Genomic DNA, 20,492 nt, shown 5'->3' on the forward strand with positions numbered 1-20,492 from the left:
AGAGTTGGTCCTCCGCACTGTAATGTAACGGGGCACTGTGATATAAAGAGGGTTGCACTGTAATGATTACAGTGCCCCTTCACAGTGCAGACCCCCTTTACACTACAGTGCCCCTAGTCATCAAAGACCCCATTACAGTGCCCCTTGCAGTCATGCCCCACCCCCCCTTTTCCCTCTAATAACATTGTTCCCCTTTTACTCTCTGCCTCCCCTGCAGTCCTACCTTCAGCAGGGCAGAGGCAGGATTCAGCCTTTGTATCCTCTGCAGGGTCTCCTGCCCAGCCGACAATGTCACCTAGGGCAGGGGGTGGGAGGAGTTGAAGATCTGGATCATATTAAGAAGTGGCTGATTGTCTGCTTGTTAATATGAAAAGACTCCTGCTCTCTGTGTGGATCTTCAGCTTCTCCTGCCCCCTGCTTTGCTCACAGGATGACATTGTTGGCAAGGCGTGAGAGAAGACAGGCATGGCCACGTAGCAGAAGGTGACGTGGTCTGTGTAAGTCCTGTCCAGATTGCGGTCGGCACTTACCTCGCACTGTGCGGCCCAGTCATCAACAGGCTGCTCTTGTTAGGACACGCAGCCCGGGAACAACGGTGTGCCCTATGACAAGTCCAGGCTTGCTTTGAATAATATATAATCACATACAAGAGTGGCTAATAACATCTAGTCCATAAAATGTTTATGTACTGTATATGTTTTCCAAAGCTGCCATATTTGTATATTTTACTGCATAGCAACCTTATGTTCTCCCATGTTGCATTTAGTGCCTCTGAAATCTTGAAGGAAGCATACCAGGATCCACCAGCAATGGCCTGTTTTGACAGTTCTGCATCTTCCTCACAGAAGAAGGACATTTTTATTTTATATGGCTAACGGGTAATGTTGACTATATTATGAGAATATCAAGGTTAAACCTTAGTTGCCAACAAAGCAAAGAAAGTGGTACCGAGACATATTCTGGGTAACAGAGCTATTTCACTTGTCAGTTTCCCTGGGTTACTCATGTTAACAAAAATTTGCAACAACCACCGATATTACAGTTTATTGAATTACAACCAACTTGAATGTTTGCATTAAAGTATTTTTTTTTTTTTTTGTATTTTTTTGCTTTTACATGACTATACATTTCAAAATGGTGTCTTAAAAGGTGCACAGACTGTTACAAATACATCATAATGTTTCTCAATTCTCTTTCCTTTTTATGGTCTACAAGTAATATTTTAAAAAGGAAAGAGCCTCTCCAGATGCCATTGGCTGCTTTTCCATCATTTTGGCCTGCTTGGTGACATTCGTTTACACAAATAACAGCTACACATACTAAATTGTAGGTATTCATATTAGGAAAAGGGAATATAGCATAGAGAAAACTTTCTAAAACAATCAATCTCCAGCAAAATACAAATTACCTGTTCAAATGATTTCATCTAAGAGACTAACAACGTCAATACCACGAGAAAGAACTTGTTGTTTAAAACACATTCTTCTGAAAAGGTACCTTGTGTAAAATAGCAAATGCACCCTTATCACGCCAAAGGGGCATGAATGAAGCTTGTTAGCCAGCTGACAGAAAAAGGTTTTAGTTTGGTCAAGATAAGCAAAACATAGAAAGAGAACAATTATGCTGGAAAAATTCCTGGTCATTAATATTGTATATCTGGGATGTCCAACACATGTTTGCATTTATCGCTTATAAGGCAGTGATTTTTGCTCAGTAGGCTTAAAAGGTGAAATATTTATTTTTTAGTTGTATGAGGCCGGTCATGGATGGTTAGCCCATCAACACAGACAATGTTGACAGAGGAATCAGAGGGACAGAGGGAGAACACAGGGATTACAGCCACTAGTGATAATCGCATGTAAAATCCGGCAGGCTGGTTGTGCCCAAGCTGATCGAACATTCAGCCTGTCCATACATGTTTGAATCTTTGGCCGGTTCAGCAGGAACCGTCTATGGTCTGATTAAATAACAGCACAAACAGCAAAACTTTACCAACACCAAGTCTGTACAAGATGACTTTTGATAAATGCCATGGGCTCCATTACCTTTAGTGGATCACAAAAGCTCCACCTCGGCAACCCATACTTGCCTACCCCTGATTCAGCAACATCTTAGCTGTGAGGCCGCTCTCCCTGGTAATGGAGGAACTTTCTATAGGAATAGAGATCAAAGCACATATATGCTGAACAAGGCTTAAGATATTCAAAAAACAGAGACAGACAAGAATGTGGCAGGCAGGGAAGCTGGAGTAGGGCATTGAAAAACTTCCAAACTTGGCCTAGACAGGTATTGATGCCTAGACTGCAATTACATGACAGACCTGCAAGAAATGCAAATTTCTGTCATAGGTACAGAAGGCATGGTAAAGTGCTTTAGCACTAATAAATTTAGTTTTTGAAATGTAAATCTCCCTTTTCTGACATACTTCCTACTGAAATTCAGGACAATTAAGTCATCAACACTTCCATCTGTCTTTTTCAATAAGGCAGTGCAAACAGCAGAGATGATATACCAAGTGTGATTAACCGTACCAATCAAGGTTTAGCAACACCAATAATGATTAGTAACGGTAGGATATTGCACTTCGCCTTTCAACATAGACCCATGAGTGGCTAAAGGCTCCCCATGTCAAAACCAGAACACTGTTCATGAGACAAAATGGATCCCGCAAGGGCTCACATAACACCAATTGGATAAAACAGCTAATAAAGTCAAATTCAAATTAGAAAGTGTCCTTTCCCAGTGACCTGTCTCTACTATATGAAGTGTGGCAGAAAATAGAATCTGGCCTTTAAATCTGAATCCTATAAATTTAATGTTGAACATCTCTGATATACAAATGGTATTTCTACCACATAGAAAGCAGTTATGTGGCAAAACATACCATCAACACCATAAAAAACGCAGTACTTTTTTTTTTTTTAGCTTTAAAACAAACCTAAGTGGTCAATTCAACTATAAGACAGAAGGGTTGTCCATGAATAAAGGTTGTATTAAAAAAAAAAAAAAACTAAATTTTTAATAAACATAAAAAAGGGACAGACATAATATGAACTATATTTAAATAGGGATCATCAAAATCAATAAAAAGAACATTTAATCTTTGAACATTTATGAACAGAAAAGTCAGATGTCCAGTTAAGGTAATAGCACTTTACTGTCAGGTGCTGACGACACACCGACTATATCAAGCATTTATAAAAGAGGCTAACCCCTTGAGAACAGACGTAGAATTAAATACTTTGCTACAACTGATATCTTTTGAGATTTACCCCAAACACCTTCTGAAATGAACAGACCTTATTGCATTACATGCACCAGACAGGCAACAATGTGTGTGAACAGCATGCAGAGGTCAGATCAGCTTCATCTAACCCACAAACCAATGGATTGTACATGACTGAACACTATGGACAAGCAGGATAAGAATAAGCATCTAATCCCTCACATTTTGGATTTTTATCTAGAAAAAAGGAACACAAAATATCTTTAATAGCGGATTTTAAGTTTTGTTTTTTTGTAACACTACATTTTTAGCCTAGTGAATTTGATGATCCCTACAGATCCTGCATATTTGAAAAAAACTGTGAAGAGATGTGTGTAAATGTTTTGGTGATCACTCCATGGGAAATAAAAATCCTTTCATTTGTATATAATCAGTCCTACAGCCTGGCCAATGTTTTAAGATTTATCACAAAGAGGCTCTGGCTCTGCTTTTAAATCCTGGTCGTCTTCTTCGCAGTCTCCTTCATCTGTTTGCTGTTCAAGTTCCTCTTTCGTGATCATTTCAAAATCATTGCCATTGCCGTTACTGTGCTGCGAGCCGTCATCCTCTCTTCTGTCACTGTCCGTGTCTGACTGCCTGTCGGCACCTGAGCCATCTGTGCCTGATCCCTCTGCCTCGGCAACTTTACCCTCCTCGTCGTCCTTTTTCTCGCTGTCAGATTTATCCTCACTGTCAGACTTTACAGGCTTTTTGAACTCTCCTTTCTCATCTTTTTTCTGATCTGCCTTTGGTCCCTTGTATTCATGTGTATACAGTGGTCGGAAGGAGTCAATGAAGCCCACGTCTGCTGTTAAATTAGGCAGGAACCAGAAGTGGTGTCTCCCTCCAGTCAAGAGCCAAATGATTAGGAACAGAATACAGCGTGCTGGGAATTGAACACAGAAAATTCAAACACTAAAATGAGATTGTATTTTCAACAATTACACACTCAACCTTCTGTGGAGCAAGATCAGAATTATTTAAAGCAGGGGTAGGCAACCTTAAAGAGGTGGAGATCTACTGTAATAACATGGAAGAAGTCAAAGATCACTGAGCAGAGTGTCGTGTCCACACCCCCGATTTAAACCTATAATTGCCACACTACAGTATTGCAATCGTATGCATTGCAAGGCAATCATGGGTTTAAATCAGGTGGTGAGGAGGCAACATATCGCCTCCTCGCCACCTGTCGAATACACTCAGATTGCTTTACAGGGGAGCAGTCGTGCCTGCTGCACTTCTAAACGAGTCATTAGTTGCATTCGACAGCGGCACCCTTAGCCGTTCGCTCACACATAAGGTTAACCCTGCGGTTGAGTCTCAGTTTTAACGGCTCCAATCCCTACCTTTCTGATGCTTTTGGTGGGTGCTACTGCCTGCCAATCACGACCCATTCAAGTAGACGGGCCCTGAAACTGCATGCTTCTGCGGGGTCCAAGAGGTTAAAGCAGGTGGAGAGAAAGCAACAGAATGCTGCCTGCTTTAACCCCTTGTTTGTTGTACTCACACAGTTGCAGGGCACTTGCAGAGTGGCCTCATTCACTTGAATGGGTCATGCTTGGTAGGTGCTACACCCACCAAAACATGACAGGGCATATAACGTCTACTGCTGCAATTGTACACCCCTGGCCACTGCAGATAAAGAGGGTGTGGTTCTGGCAGGGGTGATAAAAACATGTCTTAACTATGAGGTTTTACCATCCCCCACACTGCAAATGTAAATTAACCCTTACTGTTCTGAGCCTCCTATAAGGCTTTCAAGCTGGTGCACTGCCATTTACCTACACTGCGGGTGCAGCGCAGTGCATCTGCATCTTTCCTGGGTTAGCTGTGCTTTGCCATACACTTCTATTATATCCTGCAGGTGTGGTGCTTTTTCTGAAAGCTCATGAAAACTCCTGTATTCAGAAAGTGCACCAAACCCGCAGGATATAATAGAAGTCTATGACTAAGCACAGCAAAACAACCACAGGTACACTGCACTGCACCCGCAGTGTAGGTAAACTGCAGCGCATAAGTGTGAAAGCAGACCTATACAATTATGCTCAGTGTATTGCTTCACACTGACCTGAAGATCTTTTTTCCTGCTGCTGGCACCACTCTGGAGATTGCTAGCCAGGATAAGAGGTGGAGTGCAGTTGGTATCACATTTGCATGGGACAGGAGGCAACACTACAAAGGAGGCCTCGGCTTATGCAGCTCTTGCTCCCTACTACAGCTCTAACTATACAAGTAGTCCCTCTACATTGCACTCTGATGCTCTGGGATGGCAGGTCAGCAAGTCCAGACCACAATCCATCAGTCACCTGGCTGAGATCTACTGGTTGCTGACCTCCAATTTAAAGTGATGCTAAAGTCTTGTTTAATGGGGGCTGAGGGGCACAGAAAGTTTTTTTTTATATTATTGCAAAGAATGCATTAAGATAAATAAACTTCTGCCTTTAGAACCACTTTAAAGCCTCAGGTTTCCTTTCATTTTCAATAGTGAGTTTGGGCCAAGCTGGCCAAATTAACCATTTCCATCATTATGAAATGCGCTGTGTCAGCGCTATATAAACCGTATGTAGCATTAGGTACATACAGTATACAGCGATGTGTTCCAGCAGCATGACAAAGATGTATCGTCTATTTCCCAGAATGGTACTGCTCTGCAATTCACAGTAAGCTTTGCATTTTTATGAATGACTAAAAACAGGATTTTTAAAAAACAGCTTACCTGTAAAATGTGGTTTATAGGCCACCTTCAGGTGATAGACACTGGCACGCCCTAAATTAAACAGTGCACTCCCTATATACCCCCTCCCACTGGTGGGAGTACCTCAGTTTTGTAGCAAAGAAATATAGGTGTATACCAAAGAAGGGAGATACCTCTGTGTCCCCTGATGTACTTCAAAGAAAAGGATTTTACAGGGAAGCGGATTTTAAAAATCCTGTTTTCATACATCAGCGGACACATAGTAGTTACTATGTGGGATGTCCCATAGCAATGCCAACTGAAGGGAGGGAGACACAATAGTAGGGCACCAGAGACTAGAGGACTCATACTGCAGCCTGCAGTACACTGCGCCCAAAGGCAATATCCCCATGATCTTTTACATCTACTTGATAGAATCTGGTAAATGTATGGCTAGAAGACCAAGTTGCGGCCTTGCAGATCTGAGCCATGGAGACTTGGTGATTCACTGCCCAAGAAGCACTAACGGCTCTGGCGGAGTGCCTTTAAAATGAAAAAGGAGGAATTCTATTCTTTTAAGCCAAAAGCTTGAATGATCACTTGACGAATCTACCTAAAAATCAGATACCGATGCTGCCCAGGCCATTTTTAAGGCTGTCAGGCAACACAAACAAAAAACATCTGTTTTTATGCATCTGAGCGGTCACCTTTAAATGCACCTGACTGCTCTCACCACATCAAGAGAATGAAGTGACCTTTCTTTCAGAGAACGAAGTTCTGAAAAAAAAAAAAAAAAAATTAAGGCAGAACAATATACTGGTTTAAATTAAAAGGACCTGACACTACCTTTGGAAGGAAATTAGGATGAGGCTGCAATACAACCTTATCCTTAAGAATAATCCAATATGACTCTTTACAAGAAAAAGAGCAGCCAACCCTGATACTCTTCTTGCAGAAGATATGGTAACGAGGAAAAATATGTTCCTCGTCAAGAGGACTAAGGGAAAAAATCCCATATTTTCTCAAAAGGGCTGTTTTTGTAAAGCCGACAGGGCTAATCTTAAATCCCAAGGATTCAGGGGTGACCTAACTCGAGGATTAATCCACATTTCCCCCCGAATAAGTTACGTACCAGAGAGTGAGAAGCAAGTGGTCATTGAAAAAACACTAATAAGGCTGATACCTGGCCTTTGATAGTACTCAGGGCCAGCTTTATTTCTTCTTCTTTCCTATCTGTAGGAATTCAAAGATCCTACCTATGACATATTTCCTGGGGTGCCAACCCCTGGATTCACACCAGGAGACATATGATTTCCAGACTCATTAGTATATGACACTGGAGGCTGGCTTCCTAGCATAACCAAAGTAGAAACTACTGAAGCTGACAGCCTACGTTCTTATTTTAGAATGTGGGTCTCAATAGCCAAACCATTAAATTTTGCATTTGTAAGGAAGGATGGAATACTGGACCTTGCAAAAGAAGGTCTGGCCACAGTGGTAGGTACCAAGGGTCCCCTACCACCATCTTTACGATCTCGGCATACCAAGATCTCCTGGGCCACAAGAATCACCTCCTTCCCTTCTTGCTTGCTCCTGCAAAGAAGGCGTGGAATATTGACCATCAAATGCGGCTCTGATGCACTTTGGCGGATAAACGCAGCGGCAAGTCCAGAGTTTGGATCTTCTTGTTCCAAGTTGACAGGACAGGATGTTTTGCAGCAGTCTTTAATGGAACTGCACACAAGGCCTTGAAGAAGCAACCATCTTTCCTAATAAACACATGCAAAGATAAATAAAGCGCTGCGCAAACTGTTGGCGCTATATAAATCCTGAATAATAATAATAAATAGAAGGTTTCTTCTTTGTTTTGACCCACCCTGAAATCTCCTTGATGGTTTTAAGGAGGATCTTACTAGGTTGAGGATCCATCCCAAGTATTCCAGGTAGCTGACTGCGGTAACCAGACCTTGGTTTAAACAGGCTACCGATTGACCTAAGAAGAGTAGATCATCTAAGTAGGCTAGCATCGTTATACTTTGAGCCCTTAACGTGGCTAAAGGAGGGGCCAGGATCTTTATACATACTCGAGAAGCTAGCCTGAAAGGTACAGCTACAAACTGGAAATTAAGATTTTCTACCTCGAAGCGTAGAAATTTCTGGTGAGCAGGGAAGATCGGCAAATGGAGATAAGCATCCTAGACGTCGATAGATGCCAGAAGTTCTCCCCCTTGTAGGAAGGAGACTACTGATCGGATAAATTCCATGCAGAGAGAAAGACTTCTTTTTCTCTGGATCCTTAGGAATGTTTGATCTGAGAAAAAACGAGGATTACCTATTGAATCTGATGACAGAAGCCATCGTGACTGGCTGGAGGCTGATGCCCCTGGCACAAAAAGAAGGAGCTTTTAAAAATAAAAATATATTTACACCTTTACTTAAATACCTTTCCCACTAGAATTTCTTTGGATGAATTATCCAAACATCTTCAAATAGCTGTTCCACCACAAAAGGAAGACTAGCCAGGAGTTTCTGCATGGTGAAAGGAAGTTTATCCTCTGCTGATGTGCGTTCCTGCACTCCTGCGTTTAGCTGTTTGTGTTTAGCAACAATGTGTGCAGAACTGTGTATAGCACCTGGTTTTCCCAGGCGGTCTCCTATATAGGTACAAACCACCATAGGCATCTCAGCAGTTGTGCGTTTGGCTAGTTTATAAGCCAGCACCTGCATGCAGGACCTTGTGGAAGTTCTACAAAAGGAACTCACAAGTAATTATTGCAAGCATAAAGCTGCCAGAATTCTGGGCCTGCTGAGCAGGACACCTAGAACACCTGTTAAACTGGCCTCATAATGATTAAGCAATTACCGTCAACCAGGCTGCTCAATCTGCCAGAGAAAAAAGTTTTTTTTTTCTTTTAACAGGAATTCCAACTTTATTCGTTGGATGCCTAAGCATTTGAGTATTGTCTGCCGATAATAGCTCTTATTCACAGAGAATATACTGAGTAAATTACAAGTATACCGTACTTAGTAAATTTCCTCCATCATAGGATAAAGTGTAAAAACTTTCTTAGGAGGAAAATAACATTTATCTGGGAGATCTTCACAGATACAAAAAGGCTTTTTCAACAATAAATGGACAGGAAAAAGCATGCACAGTCCGAGGAGGCTTTAACGAACCCAAACGTTCAGTTAAGGGAGCATAAATGTGGAGTGGACCATTCAGCAAGACATTGAAACCAGCTGGTTCTCCCACATTTTACACCTCAGAAGAGGAGTCCCATCGATGGTCCCGAGGTCATTCGTCTTCTCCTGCCCCTAGTTCCCCCTGTTTGAGGGTCCTGGGCAATGAAAGAGAACCTGTGTGATTAAAGTCACTAAACTTTTTTTTTTTTTTAAACCCATCATGGCTGAGGGAAAAAAGAACCTTTGGTAAAATACACAGGGGCCGCAGTGTTGAAAGCAATTGTAAAGATTTCATGCCCCTGATGATCACTCTACTCACTCCTTCTCAGGGGAGGATGCCACCTGTAGAGATGAGTAGGCTTACCAGAGCTAGAGGGGGACTCCTTTAGCTCTGTTTCAGGTTTGTTTCAATCCCCTTTCTGACCTTAGCTGCATACACAAAGCAGAGGTACCATCAGAAAAAAATCGCATGCACTGCTTGGGCAATAGTTCAGCTTCAACACAGCTATTAAGGCTCAGCCTGATGCAGCAGTAAATGCGTCAAAAACCTTTGTCACCAAATCTTAAATGCCACTTTTGTTCTTGTGTCCCTCCATAGTTTTACAAAATACACATGGAGGTTCTTTTAAAAATAAATCCTCCCACGCAGGACGTCGGAGGACCCCAACGCCACGATAAACCCTGCATCACCTACGGCCCTTCCTTTCAAAAAGAGCCTTTTTCCAGCAACAGAGGCGGGGGCTCTCGTACCTGTGCGATTCCCTGGGAGGAAGGAGAAATTGTGGAGGGGGGGTCCGTAAGCCGTGAAAGCCTTGAAATTTTTACTAAAAATTGCAGCTCTTCTTTCCCCAAAGAAGAGGGGAAGAAATTTTGGCATAGGGGGGCATCTGTGAGGAGAGAGAACCCCCTCCCAGTCTTACCGGAGGTCTGTCGTTCGGCCGGAGGAAGAAGAATCTGCTTCAAAACACAACATGGCTCTGAGAATCATGAGACGCGAGTACTCAATACAGCCCTAGTGGTGACACATAGGCATGACAGCATTTACTAAATTTAAAGGAGACATTTTATAAGAAACATTTTTAAAATTTCTTAGAAAAAGACCTTACCTAAACCAACAGACCCAATCTTCACCCTTCACGATGGGCTCCGTTAAACCTTCAGGTAGCTGGGGATCCAAAAAGGAAAACCCACATTCCTGGGCCTGCAATAGCACCCTGGCAGTAAAAGCTTTATGGCCTTAATACCAAAAAGTACTGCATCCCAGGGTCCAGCTTCCCAAAGGAGAGCATTCACAGGCAAAAACCTAATTTCTTCGGATACGAGGCCTGGGTACCATTCAACACGGCCAGGATTAGACACTCTGGATTCGTCTGCATAGCCAGCCCCAGCAAGGATTGCCCCAGTGGAGATCAGCGCGGCACATCTTTACTTGTAACCAACACCTTAGACACTGGCGAAAAAAGGTACTCCCACCAGTGGGAGGGGTTATATAGGGAGTGCACTTTTTAATTTAGGGCGTGCCAGTGCCCATCATCTGAAGGTGGCCTATAACCCACATAGTAACTACCATGGCTCTGTGTCCCCTGATATACGAAAATAAATGCTTCCGGTTATTGGCTGAGATGGACATCATGACATTATCTGCCTGCCTCTCCACTCCAGCCAATAAAAGTAATCCTTGTAAAATACAAAGCTTCTTGTGAATGACTGAGCAATTAGTTCAACTCGGTTTTGTTTCAGGAACACAACAATGTATACAGCGCTGACATTGGCCACGTGTATTAGTAAATGGAAATAGTTTGTTTACCCCAGCTTGGCTTGCTATCTAAACAAAGGGCCATTTACTGTCCTTCAGACTTTAGGGGGGCTGGAGTGGCCAGTGGACGTAGAAAATGCCTCAGCACAAGTAAAAAAAAAAATTACATAGTGCCTGTAGTGAGTAGGAGGAAGAATAGGTGCCCCATCGTTGGTATTAGTGGGAGGAATAGTGCCAAATTGTTTATATCAGTGGGAAGAATTACTAGAATATATATATATATATATATATATATATATATATATATATCAGTGCTTGTAGATTTATATGCATGAATATCGACACTGAAATGATCCCACTGCCATATACTTTTCATCCAGGTATTTACATATATATTTGATTATGGTGTGTATAATTTGCAATATTCACCTGGAGTTCCTGTTCGTTTTTCATGGCAGTGAATTGGACCAACACTGGTGGTGCCGATTGTCGGTGGGTGTATGAGCCCATTTATTTTATGAACATGTTGGGCGCACTATGATAGACATTAACAGCAGATACCAATCACCTATATTAATGGACTTGTGGTTGTTTTTATATTTTATCATTATTAGATATTTATGTCTATTGAAATGTATTCGTTTTTTGTGGATTTTTCTCTTTCCTTACTTTTACTTTTGACTTTCAATGTATTTTGATAGCCATCAATGTTTTTTTTTTTAAATGTCTACGTACCTTGCTGGAGATGATCAGACAGCCGATTGATTGCTGGTGCAGACCCCACGGGGCGTGCACTTAAATTGCTGGCTTTCTGACATCTCCGTTGTAGTGAACAAGCATGTTGGGTTCATGTGAAACGTATCTACCATTTGTATGCTGTCTGATGCTTGAGATATATAAATAAAATAACTTATTTTTGTTCAAGCTCCTTGGTGAGGTATGGCCAATCTTTCATCTATATCTGGGAGGAATTATGCCTCATTGCTGATGTCAGGAATAGTGTCCCATCATTAGTGTCAGTGGAAGGAATGGTGCCCCCTTGTTGGTGTCAGTGGGAGGAATAGCGTCCCAAGGGCCAGATAAAGGCAAACAAAGGACCCATGGAACCATAGAGCAACTGTGTGCACAATTATGAACAGTGACAAGCAGAAACAATGGGATGCTGCATGTTGAACATAATCAGTCTAAGGGGAAAGCTGAAAAATGCTTCAGTCTGAATAACTGGTACTGTGAAGCAGACGTAGCACTTTACCCAGGCACTCAAAAATGCTAGATTGGAAAAATCAACCGTAGCATTTTTTTTCCCACATTCATGAATTTCTGTCACACTTTCCAGTAAAGATAACTGACAGATCAAAAAGAACAGTGGAGGTGATATGAAGTGTTGAGGACACCTAGTGGTTACCAAGGAGAATGACAACAGCAGACAAATGCAAATAACATTTATATTAGAGACTTACCAACAGCAAGGAGAAGAATACTGGCCACAAAACACCCAGCTCCCACACTGAGATAATACACCCCTACACGCATCTCTGCTGGCCAAAGTGGGAAAAGAGTGGCAGCAATCACGGCAATCACTGAAAAAAAAGAGAAGAAAATAATTAAAGAAACACACAAGTAGAGAGGCAAGAAGTAACAATTTATGTAACCTGTAACTATACTCATAGGTATAGATATTGCTAACATCTTATTTTTTTCCCTGTTGCTCCTCATCTTCCTCAGGTTCTGTCTCACACACCTAAAAAGATGTGCAGTATATTTTTCTTTGCATTTCTTATCCCTGATTCTTGTATGACACAAAACATAGTCTTAAAGCAGGGAATTATCTTATGTCAACAAGCCAATGTACTTAAAAACACTTTAACTAGTTAAAAAAAAAAAAAAAACACATGTCAAAAAAGGAATTTTGACCTACCTGTAAATCCCATATTTTGGAGTACAGTACAGGCCAATGCTGCTTATTCAGACGTGGGTTTATGGGCTGCTATCCTCAGGTGACTGGACACTGACATGTTTTTGGACGCCCCTCTGGGCACACCTATAAACCTACCCCACTGTGTGAGACCTATGTTTTTTTAGAACGCAGAATGCAGAGTATAATAAAAACAGAGGGGAATGCGCCCTGTGGCCTGTACTCCAAGTAATTGAATGTGACAGATATGTCAAAATTTCTTTCAGTACAGTGCAGAGTATTCACAGACCCTGGGATGTCCCCAAGCAATGAATCAGAGAGGTGGGCAACAGCAAGGCAAACAGAACCATGCCAACAGGCACAACAAAATAGACAAGAACCCAACTCAGAGTGACATCCACCTGGTAGAACTTGGCAAATGTGTGAATTGAAGACCAGGTGGCAACCTTGGAAAGTGGAGAATCCTTGATGTGGAAATGTACAGCAAACCTCCACCGATCTGGTGGAGTATGTAAAGATACTGGAGGTACCCTATTCTTCAGAGCATAAGCTTTTACAATGTACTGTCATCTATTCAGTAATAGTAAACTTGCAAGCAGGGTGACCCTTTGAAGACTGATGGCAAAACAAGAGACTTCATTTTCTAGACAGAAGTCTTGGCCTTCAAACAGACCACTAGCTATGACCACATCCAGACAATGGAGAGCAATTTCTTTGGGATGCTTAGGATCAAGGAATAGGAAAGGAAAGAAAAATCTTCATTGAGGTAGACGACTGATATCCCCTTAGATAGAAAAGAGGGTCTTGGACGTAAAAAACAGTTTGACCTTGTAAAGAATCAGAAAGGGCTCCTTACTATACAGCCCGCTACCTCAAACACATATGACAGACGTGATAGCCACCAAGCAGGCCACTTTGCAGGAGAGAACACCCAAATTGTTTCCCTAAAGGTTTCAAAGGGTGGTTTCTGCAGGACAGAGAGAACAAAACAGATCCCAAGGAAGCATAGGTTGCAGTAATAAGGGTCTTATCTGTGCGACAACATGAATGAAGGTTTTATCAATTGAATTCAAAGGTTTCTGGAATAGTTATATATACCCCTGTCCTTTAAGACATGGGTTTTAACAGACATGCCTCTAAAGCTAGTGACTAGGAAACAGGATGGAGCAGGAGGCCTTGAGACAGCAGGTTTCGCTTATTTGGAAGGAGCCTTAGAGTATTTCTATGCACCAGTTTGATGCAATGAGAACCAATATTTTCTTCTTGGCTTCTATCTTGTGGAGCAGTTGAGCAAGAATCTGTACTGGAAGGAAGGCATATATTAACCTGAAAGGAGTCCAGGGAATTACTAGAGCATGCAATGGAGAGGATCCTTGATCCTGACCTCAAACAGGAAAAAATTTTTTAACCTAGAGGCAGAATGTCCATATCAGGGGTGCCTCATTTCGGACACAGGAGATTGAAGATGTTGGGATAAAAGGGACCACTCCTCTTGGTCAAGGCAGGAAATTCACCTTTCAATCGTCCATTCCTGGCACGTAAACAGACGAGATTGTTGGACATTTTTTTTCCACCCAGGAGAGGATTAAACTTATTTCTTCCAAGGCTGCTTGGCTCCTGGTGCCCCCTGATGACTTATATAGGCCACTGACGTGTCATGGTCTGATAGCACCCTGAAGGTGCGCCAGTGGTGCAGAGCCAATTTTATTGTCCTTAGCTCCAAGATGTTGATGGGGAGCTTTGATTCCCTGGGTGACCACGTTTCCTGTGAGAAATTGGGACACTCCTATCCAGCCTGTGAGGCTGGCATCTGTTGTTAAAAATAAAAATGGAAAGTGAGCGCTATATGGACTACAGCTGCTAGCACATAAGAGTGATCATACACCTCCCCAAGCGACAAATAGGATTTTTATAACAGCTTACCTGTAAAATCCTTTTCTTTTGAAGTACATCTCTGGACACAGAGCCATAGTAATCACCAAGTGGGTTATAGTCCACCTTCAGGTGCTGGACACTGGCACACCCTAAACAGGCAGTTGCCTGCCTATATAACCCCTCCCACTATTGGGAGTATCTCCTTTTTGTAGCAAAGCAATACACGTGTATACTAGAAAGAGGGACGGGACCTCTGTGTCCCATGATGTACTTCAAAAGAAAAGGATTTACAGGTAAGCTGTTATAAAAATCCTATTTTCTTTAATCGTACATCACGAGACACAGAGCCATAGTAATTACTATGTGGTATGTCCCACTGCAATGGCAACTGAGGGAAGGGAGGGAGATACAACCAAAGTAGGGCACCATGAGATCAGAGGATTTATACTGCTGCCTGCAGTACACTGCACCCAAAGGCGACATCCTCATGTCTTTTTACATCCACTAGATAGAATCTGGTAAATGTATGGATTGAAGACCAAGTTGCGGTCTTGCAGAATTGAGCCGTGGAGGCTTGGTGATGCACTGCCCAAAAAGCATTAACAGCCCTAGAGGAGTGCACTTTGATTTGAGAGGGTAGAACTACTTCTTTAAACCATAAGCTTGACGATTACTTGTCAAATCCATTTAGAAATGGTAGGTTTCGATGCTGCCTGTCCTCTTTTAGGACCTTCAGTCAACACGGACAAAACATCCGTTTACCGAATCTGAGCAGTCGCATTTAAGTAGACTTTGACTGCTATCACCACATCAACAGAACGTAGTGATTTTTCTTCCATAGAACAGGGTTCTGAAAAATTGAAGGTAGCACAATATTCTGGTTTAGATAAAAACCTGATATTACCTTCGGTAAAAAGTTAAGATGAGGATGCAATACTACTTTATCCTTGTGAACTAGAGCTGCACAATTAAATGTCAAGAATTGTTATCATGATCTTGACTAAAGTGTTTCACAATTCTTACTATGCAAAGAATTCTCTCTGCTCTTCTGAAGCCACAGCCCTTAGGGCCGGTTCACACTGCGGGCGATGCGAGGCGACACGACTTGCCTCGCCGCGATCTGACAAGTCGCCCCCGTTCTGTACAATGGAACCGTTCTGAGAGGAGCGACTCGAGTCGCTCTGACTCAGAAAAAAGGTTCCTGTACTACTTTTGGGCGACTTGCATTGACTTCTATACAGAAGTCATTTGCAAGTCGCCGCTGAGGTCGCGGCGAGGCAAGTCGGTGTCGCCTCGCATCGCCCGCAGTGTGAACAGGCCCTTAAAAGAAAGGAAGAGAAAAACTGGGCAGTCTGCCAAGAATCAAAACATTCTTTATCAGTTGAACTTAAGTATAAACATTGTAAAAATTTGTCAGTGGGTAAGTGAAAAAAGTTTAACCACTTAAACACTAAACCTTTTTCTGACATTTGTTGGTTTCAAGTTAAAATCATTTTTTTTTTTTTTGCTAAATTACTTAGAACCCTCAAACATTGTATATATTTTTTTTAGTAGACACGCTAGAGAATAAAATGGTGGTTGTTGCAATATTTTATGTCACACTGTATTTGCACAGCGGTCTTTCAAATGCAATTTTCTTTTTAAAAATTACTTGAATTAGAAAAAAAAAAAAAGTAAAGTTAGCCCATTTTTTTGTATAATGGGCAAGATTTTACGTTGCGAGAATCATGATCTTTTTATTCTAAGCAAAAAAATCATGATTCTCATTTTGGCCAGAATCGTGCAGCTCTATTGTGAATAAAAATATGACTTTTTAAAAGAAAGAGCAGCCAATTCTGATACCCTTCTTGCAGTAGATAAATTTACCAGAAAAAATAGCTTCCTTGTCAAAAAAGGACCAAGGGAATATGTCGTATCGGCCCCCCAAAAAAAGGCAGTTTTGTAATGCCAATAAAATTAAATTCAAGTCCCAAGGGTACTGGAGTTACCTCACCAGAGATAAAGGCGTTAACCCCTGAATAAAGTAATGAACCAAAGAAAGCAAAGCAAGTGGTTCATAAAATAATACCGATAAGGCCAAGACCTGTCCTTAGAAACACTCAAGGCCAGCCTTATTTCTCACTCCATCTGCAGAAAGTCAAGGGTTCTACCTTTGACCTATTTCCTGGGGTGCAACTCCTGGTTTCACACCAGGAGACATATGTTTCCCAGACTCCATAATATAAATTATGGAGGCCGGCTCCCTTGCATTAACCAAGGTAGAAACTACTGAACCTGACAGCCCACGATTCTTCAGAGTGTGGGTTTCAATAGCCAGACCGTTAAATTTAGCATTGTAAAGTAGGATGGAACACTGGACCTTGCAAGAGAAGGTCTGGCCATGATGGTAGGGTCCATGGGTCCCCCTACTGCCATCTTTACGATCTCTGCATACCAGGATTTCCTGGGCCCCCTGGGGGCCACAAGAATCAACGACTTCCCTTCCTGCTTGACCCTGCAAAGAAGTTGTGGATGCATAGCAAGGCATCTGTCCTGCATGCTAGCGGATCCTTTGCTCGACACAAAGTTTTCAATTTCTTTGTTGAACCTGGACATACAAAGATCTATGTCTGGGATCCCCCATTTTTGACATATTGACAGGAAAATATCAGGGTGAAGGAACCACTCTCCCGGGAACAACTGCTGGTGACTCAAGTAGTCCGCCTGCCAATTTTCTATTCCTAGAATGAAGATTGCCGACAGGCAAAGTACATTGTTTTCTGCCCAAGATGGGATATGATTCACCTTTCTCTGGGCTGCACAACTTCTTGTGCCCCATTGGTGATTAATATAGGCCATTGCTGTGGCACTGCTGGATAGAATCCTGGCAGGACAATACCATAAACTGAACGTTCAGGCCCTCAGGACCAAGAGCTCTGCCTGAATTTCTAAAATGTTAGTGGGCAAGGCCATTTCTGATCTAGTCCACTTCTCTTGGACAGTTGCTTCTTCCAGGACTGTTCCCCCACCTAAACAAAAAAGGTTGGCATATGTTGTTACAACTTCCCAGGTAACTGAAGGAAGTATTTTCCCCTTAGTAGATCTTTGGCCCGACCCTGCTTAGCATCCAAGATTAGACGAGATTGGGCGATATCAGGGTGATGTGGCCGTAGGCTTTGGTGTCAGACACATTGGGAATGTAGAGCTTGAACCCTTTGTTCCAAGCCGATAGGATACTGTTTTGCAGCAGTCTCAAATGAAACTGAGGATAAGGAATGGCCTGGAATGAAGCCACCATCTTTCTCAAAAACCTCATGCAAAGTTGAATGGAAGAAATTAATCTTGCTTCGACCACCTAAATCAATTCCTTTATGACACTGATCTTTGCCTGGGGCAAGAATACCATTTTCTGGGTGAACCTATGATCGGACCCAAGTATTTTAGCCTTCTTCATGGTTTTAAAGAAGATTTCTCCTAGCTTGAGAATTCGACCTAGATATTCCAGATAGTTGAATGTGGTGACCATACTTTGGTCTAAGTGGGCTACCAACTGGTCTATCAAGAACAGACTGACTAAGTAAACCATAATCATTATACCTTGGGCCCTTAATCTGGCTAGAAGAGGGGCCAGAACCTTTGTAAACACTCAAAGTGCAGTAGCTGGGCCAGAAAGCAGAGCTACACACTGAACATGAAGATTTTCCACCTTGAAAAGTAGATATTACTAGTGAGTGAGGAAATAGGCATATGGAAGTATGCATATTTGATGTCGATTGACACCAGAAGTTTGCCTTCTTGTAGGATGGAGATAACCGATTTGGATTGATTCCATACGAAAAAAGAGTGGTTATATTCAGGAATTGAATTTAGATTTTTGAGATCCAGAATGTCCATTCGGATTTGGCACTGTGAAAAAAAAAAAAAGGTTTGAATCAAACCCCAACCTCTGTTCTTACATAGGGACCCCCATGATCAATAATTCTCTGGATCCTTAGAAACATCTGATCTGAGAAAACGAGGGGACGGGAACTCCAGTTTGTACCCTGGAGCTATTGAGGAAGTCCCCCATTCGTCTCGACACTCTTCCTGCCAGATCCTTAAGAACTGCAGAAAAATTCCCACTATTCGATTAAACCTGACGATGGAAGCCGCCATGACTGCCTGGAGGCTGATGCCTCTGGCACAGGAGAAGGAGCTTTAAAACAAAAATACATTTACTCCCTTTCTAAAATGGCAAAAGGGGTGCTTTCTACTAGAATATCTTTGGATGTATTATCCAAAACATCCCCAAATAGCTGTTTCACCACAAAAGGGAAGATTAGCCAGGAGCTTCTTACAAGGCGCTTGGCAAAGAGAGCAAGGCCTGAAGGATAGAATGTCTCATAGCACTACAGTAAACATAAAGCTGCCTCCTGGGCCTGCTGAGCAGGATAACTTTGAACAGCTGTTTAAACTGGTTTCTCAATGATTAAGCAAATACTGTCAGCGCAGGCTGACACTCTCAATCTGCCAGAGAAAAAAAGCATTTTTTTTTCACTAGGGATTCCACCTTTTTATTTGTTAGATCCCTTAGCATTTGAGCATTGTCTTATTCACAGAGGATATAGCAGCGTTAATTGCTGGTATACCCTACTTAGTGAATTTCCTCCACCATAGGATAAAGTGTGAAAACTTTTTAGGAGGGGAAAAAAAATGCTTATCTGGGTGATCCTCTCAGATTCAAAAAAGCTTTTCCAGTAATGAATGGACAGGAAAAGGCATGCACAGCTTGAGGAGGCTTTAGTGAACCCAAACACTCAGTTAATGGTACATAAATGTGGAGCGATCATTCAGCAAGAAATTGCACCATCAATCTTAAGATTGGAACAGCTGATTCTCCCACATTTGACACCTCAGAAGAGGAGTACTGGGTAATGGAAGAGAACCTGTCGCATTTTCACCCACACTGGGATGCGATTAAAGTCGCTAAACTTTTTTTTTTATGCAATAAGGAAGTGTGTCAAATAGGAAATGCCTGTGTCACCAAAACCTCTTTCATGCTCTTCTTTGCTCTTTTGTCTCGCCGACAATTTTGCAGCCAGCATAAATTGAGTTTTTCTTTTTTTTTAAAACACACTCCCGCATTGGAGGATGCCAAGGCCATGCTAAGGCCCGCCCCCACCGTCGCATTGCACCTCTTCTTTTTTTTTTTTTTAAAGAAAGGAGAGTTTCCCCACGCAGGATCGTCTGAGTGAGGGAGGAATGGCATGAAGGAGATCTGGAAACCACCGCTGTGTAGGGGTGGTGAAAGAAAACGGCATTGCCAATCATTTTTAGTTCTCCCTTATTCTCAGCCTCTTAAAGAGGAGAAGAGTTCAGTTAGGATGGGGCTGTCTGTAGGAAGCAAAACTCCCCAACTTACCGGAGGCCTGCCTGCTAGCCGAAGGAAAACAGTCTGCTGCTTCTATGACACAGCGTGACTCTGAGCAAAACATGAGAAGGTACGTGCTCCATACAGCCCCCAGTGGTGACACTTAGGCATCACAACATTTAATTTAAAGGAGACATTTCATAAAAAAATTAAAGAAAATCCTTAGAAAAACTCCACTTACCTTTCCCGACGCAGGGTTTTCTGTGGTAAAACCAACAGACTCAATCTTCACCCTTCACGGATATGAGGCCCGGGTACCATTCAATTTGGCCTAAAAGACACTTTGAATGGATCCGGCTGCATAGATAGCCCCAGCAAGAATTACTCCAGTGGAGCTCAGCACAGCACATCTTCACTCGTGACCAACACCTTAGACACTGGCGAAAAAACTGAGATACTCCCAGTAGTGGGAGGGGTTATATATTGAGTCAACTT

The 20,492-nt window shown here is 42.2% G+C and overlaps 1 protein-coding gene across 1 annotated transcript in view; it reads right to left on the reverse strand.

Annotated features, from left to right (window-relative positions):
• Nucleotides 1–1,028: 1,028 nt before the first annotated feature.
• SEC62 (SEC62 preprotein translocation factor) overlaps nt 1,029–20,492 on the reverse strand; it is a 91,877-nt gene continuing 72,413 nt past the window's right edge. Inside the window, exons 7-8 of the mRNA XM_077488007.1 lie at nt 12,339–12,458; nt 1,029–4,151 (exon numbers count right to left, since the gene is read on the reverse strand). Coding sequence (XP_077344133.1) covers nt 3,682–4,151; nt 12,339–12,458 — 590 coding nt within the window. The 3' untranslated portion in view covers nt 1,029–3,681. The remainder of the gene's footprint in view (nt 4,152–12,338; nt 12,459–20,492) is intronic.

This window comes from Lithobates pipiens, unplaced genomic scaffold, assembly GCF_037356315.1.
Source record: "Lithobates pipiens isolate NorthernLeopardFrog02 unplaced genomic scaffold, aLitPip1_a1.2 Scaffold_18, whole genome shotgun sequence".
NCBI lineage: Eukaryota > Metazoa > Chordata > Amphibia > Anura > Ranidae > Lithobates > Lithobates pipiens.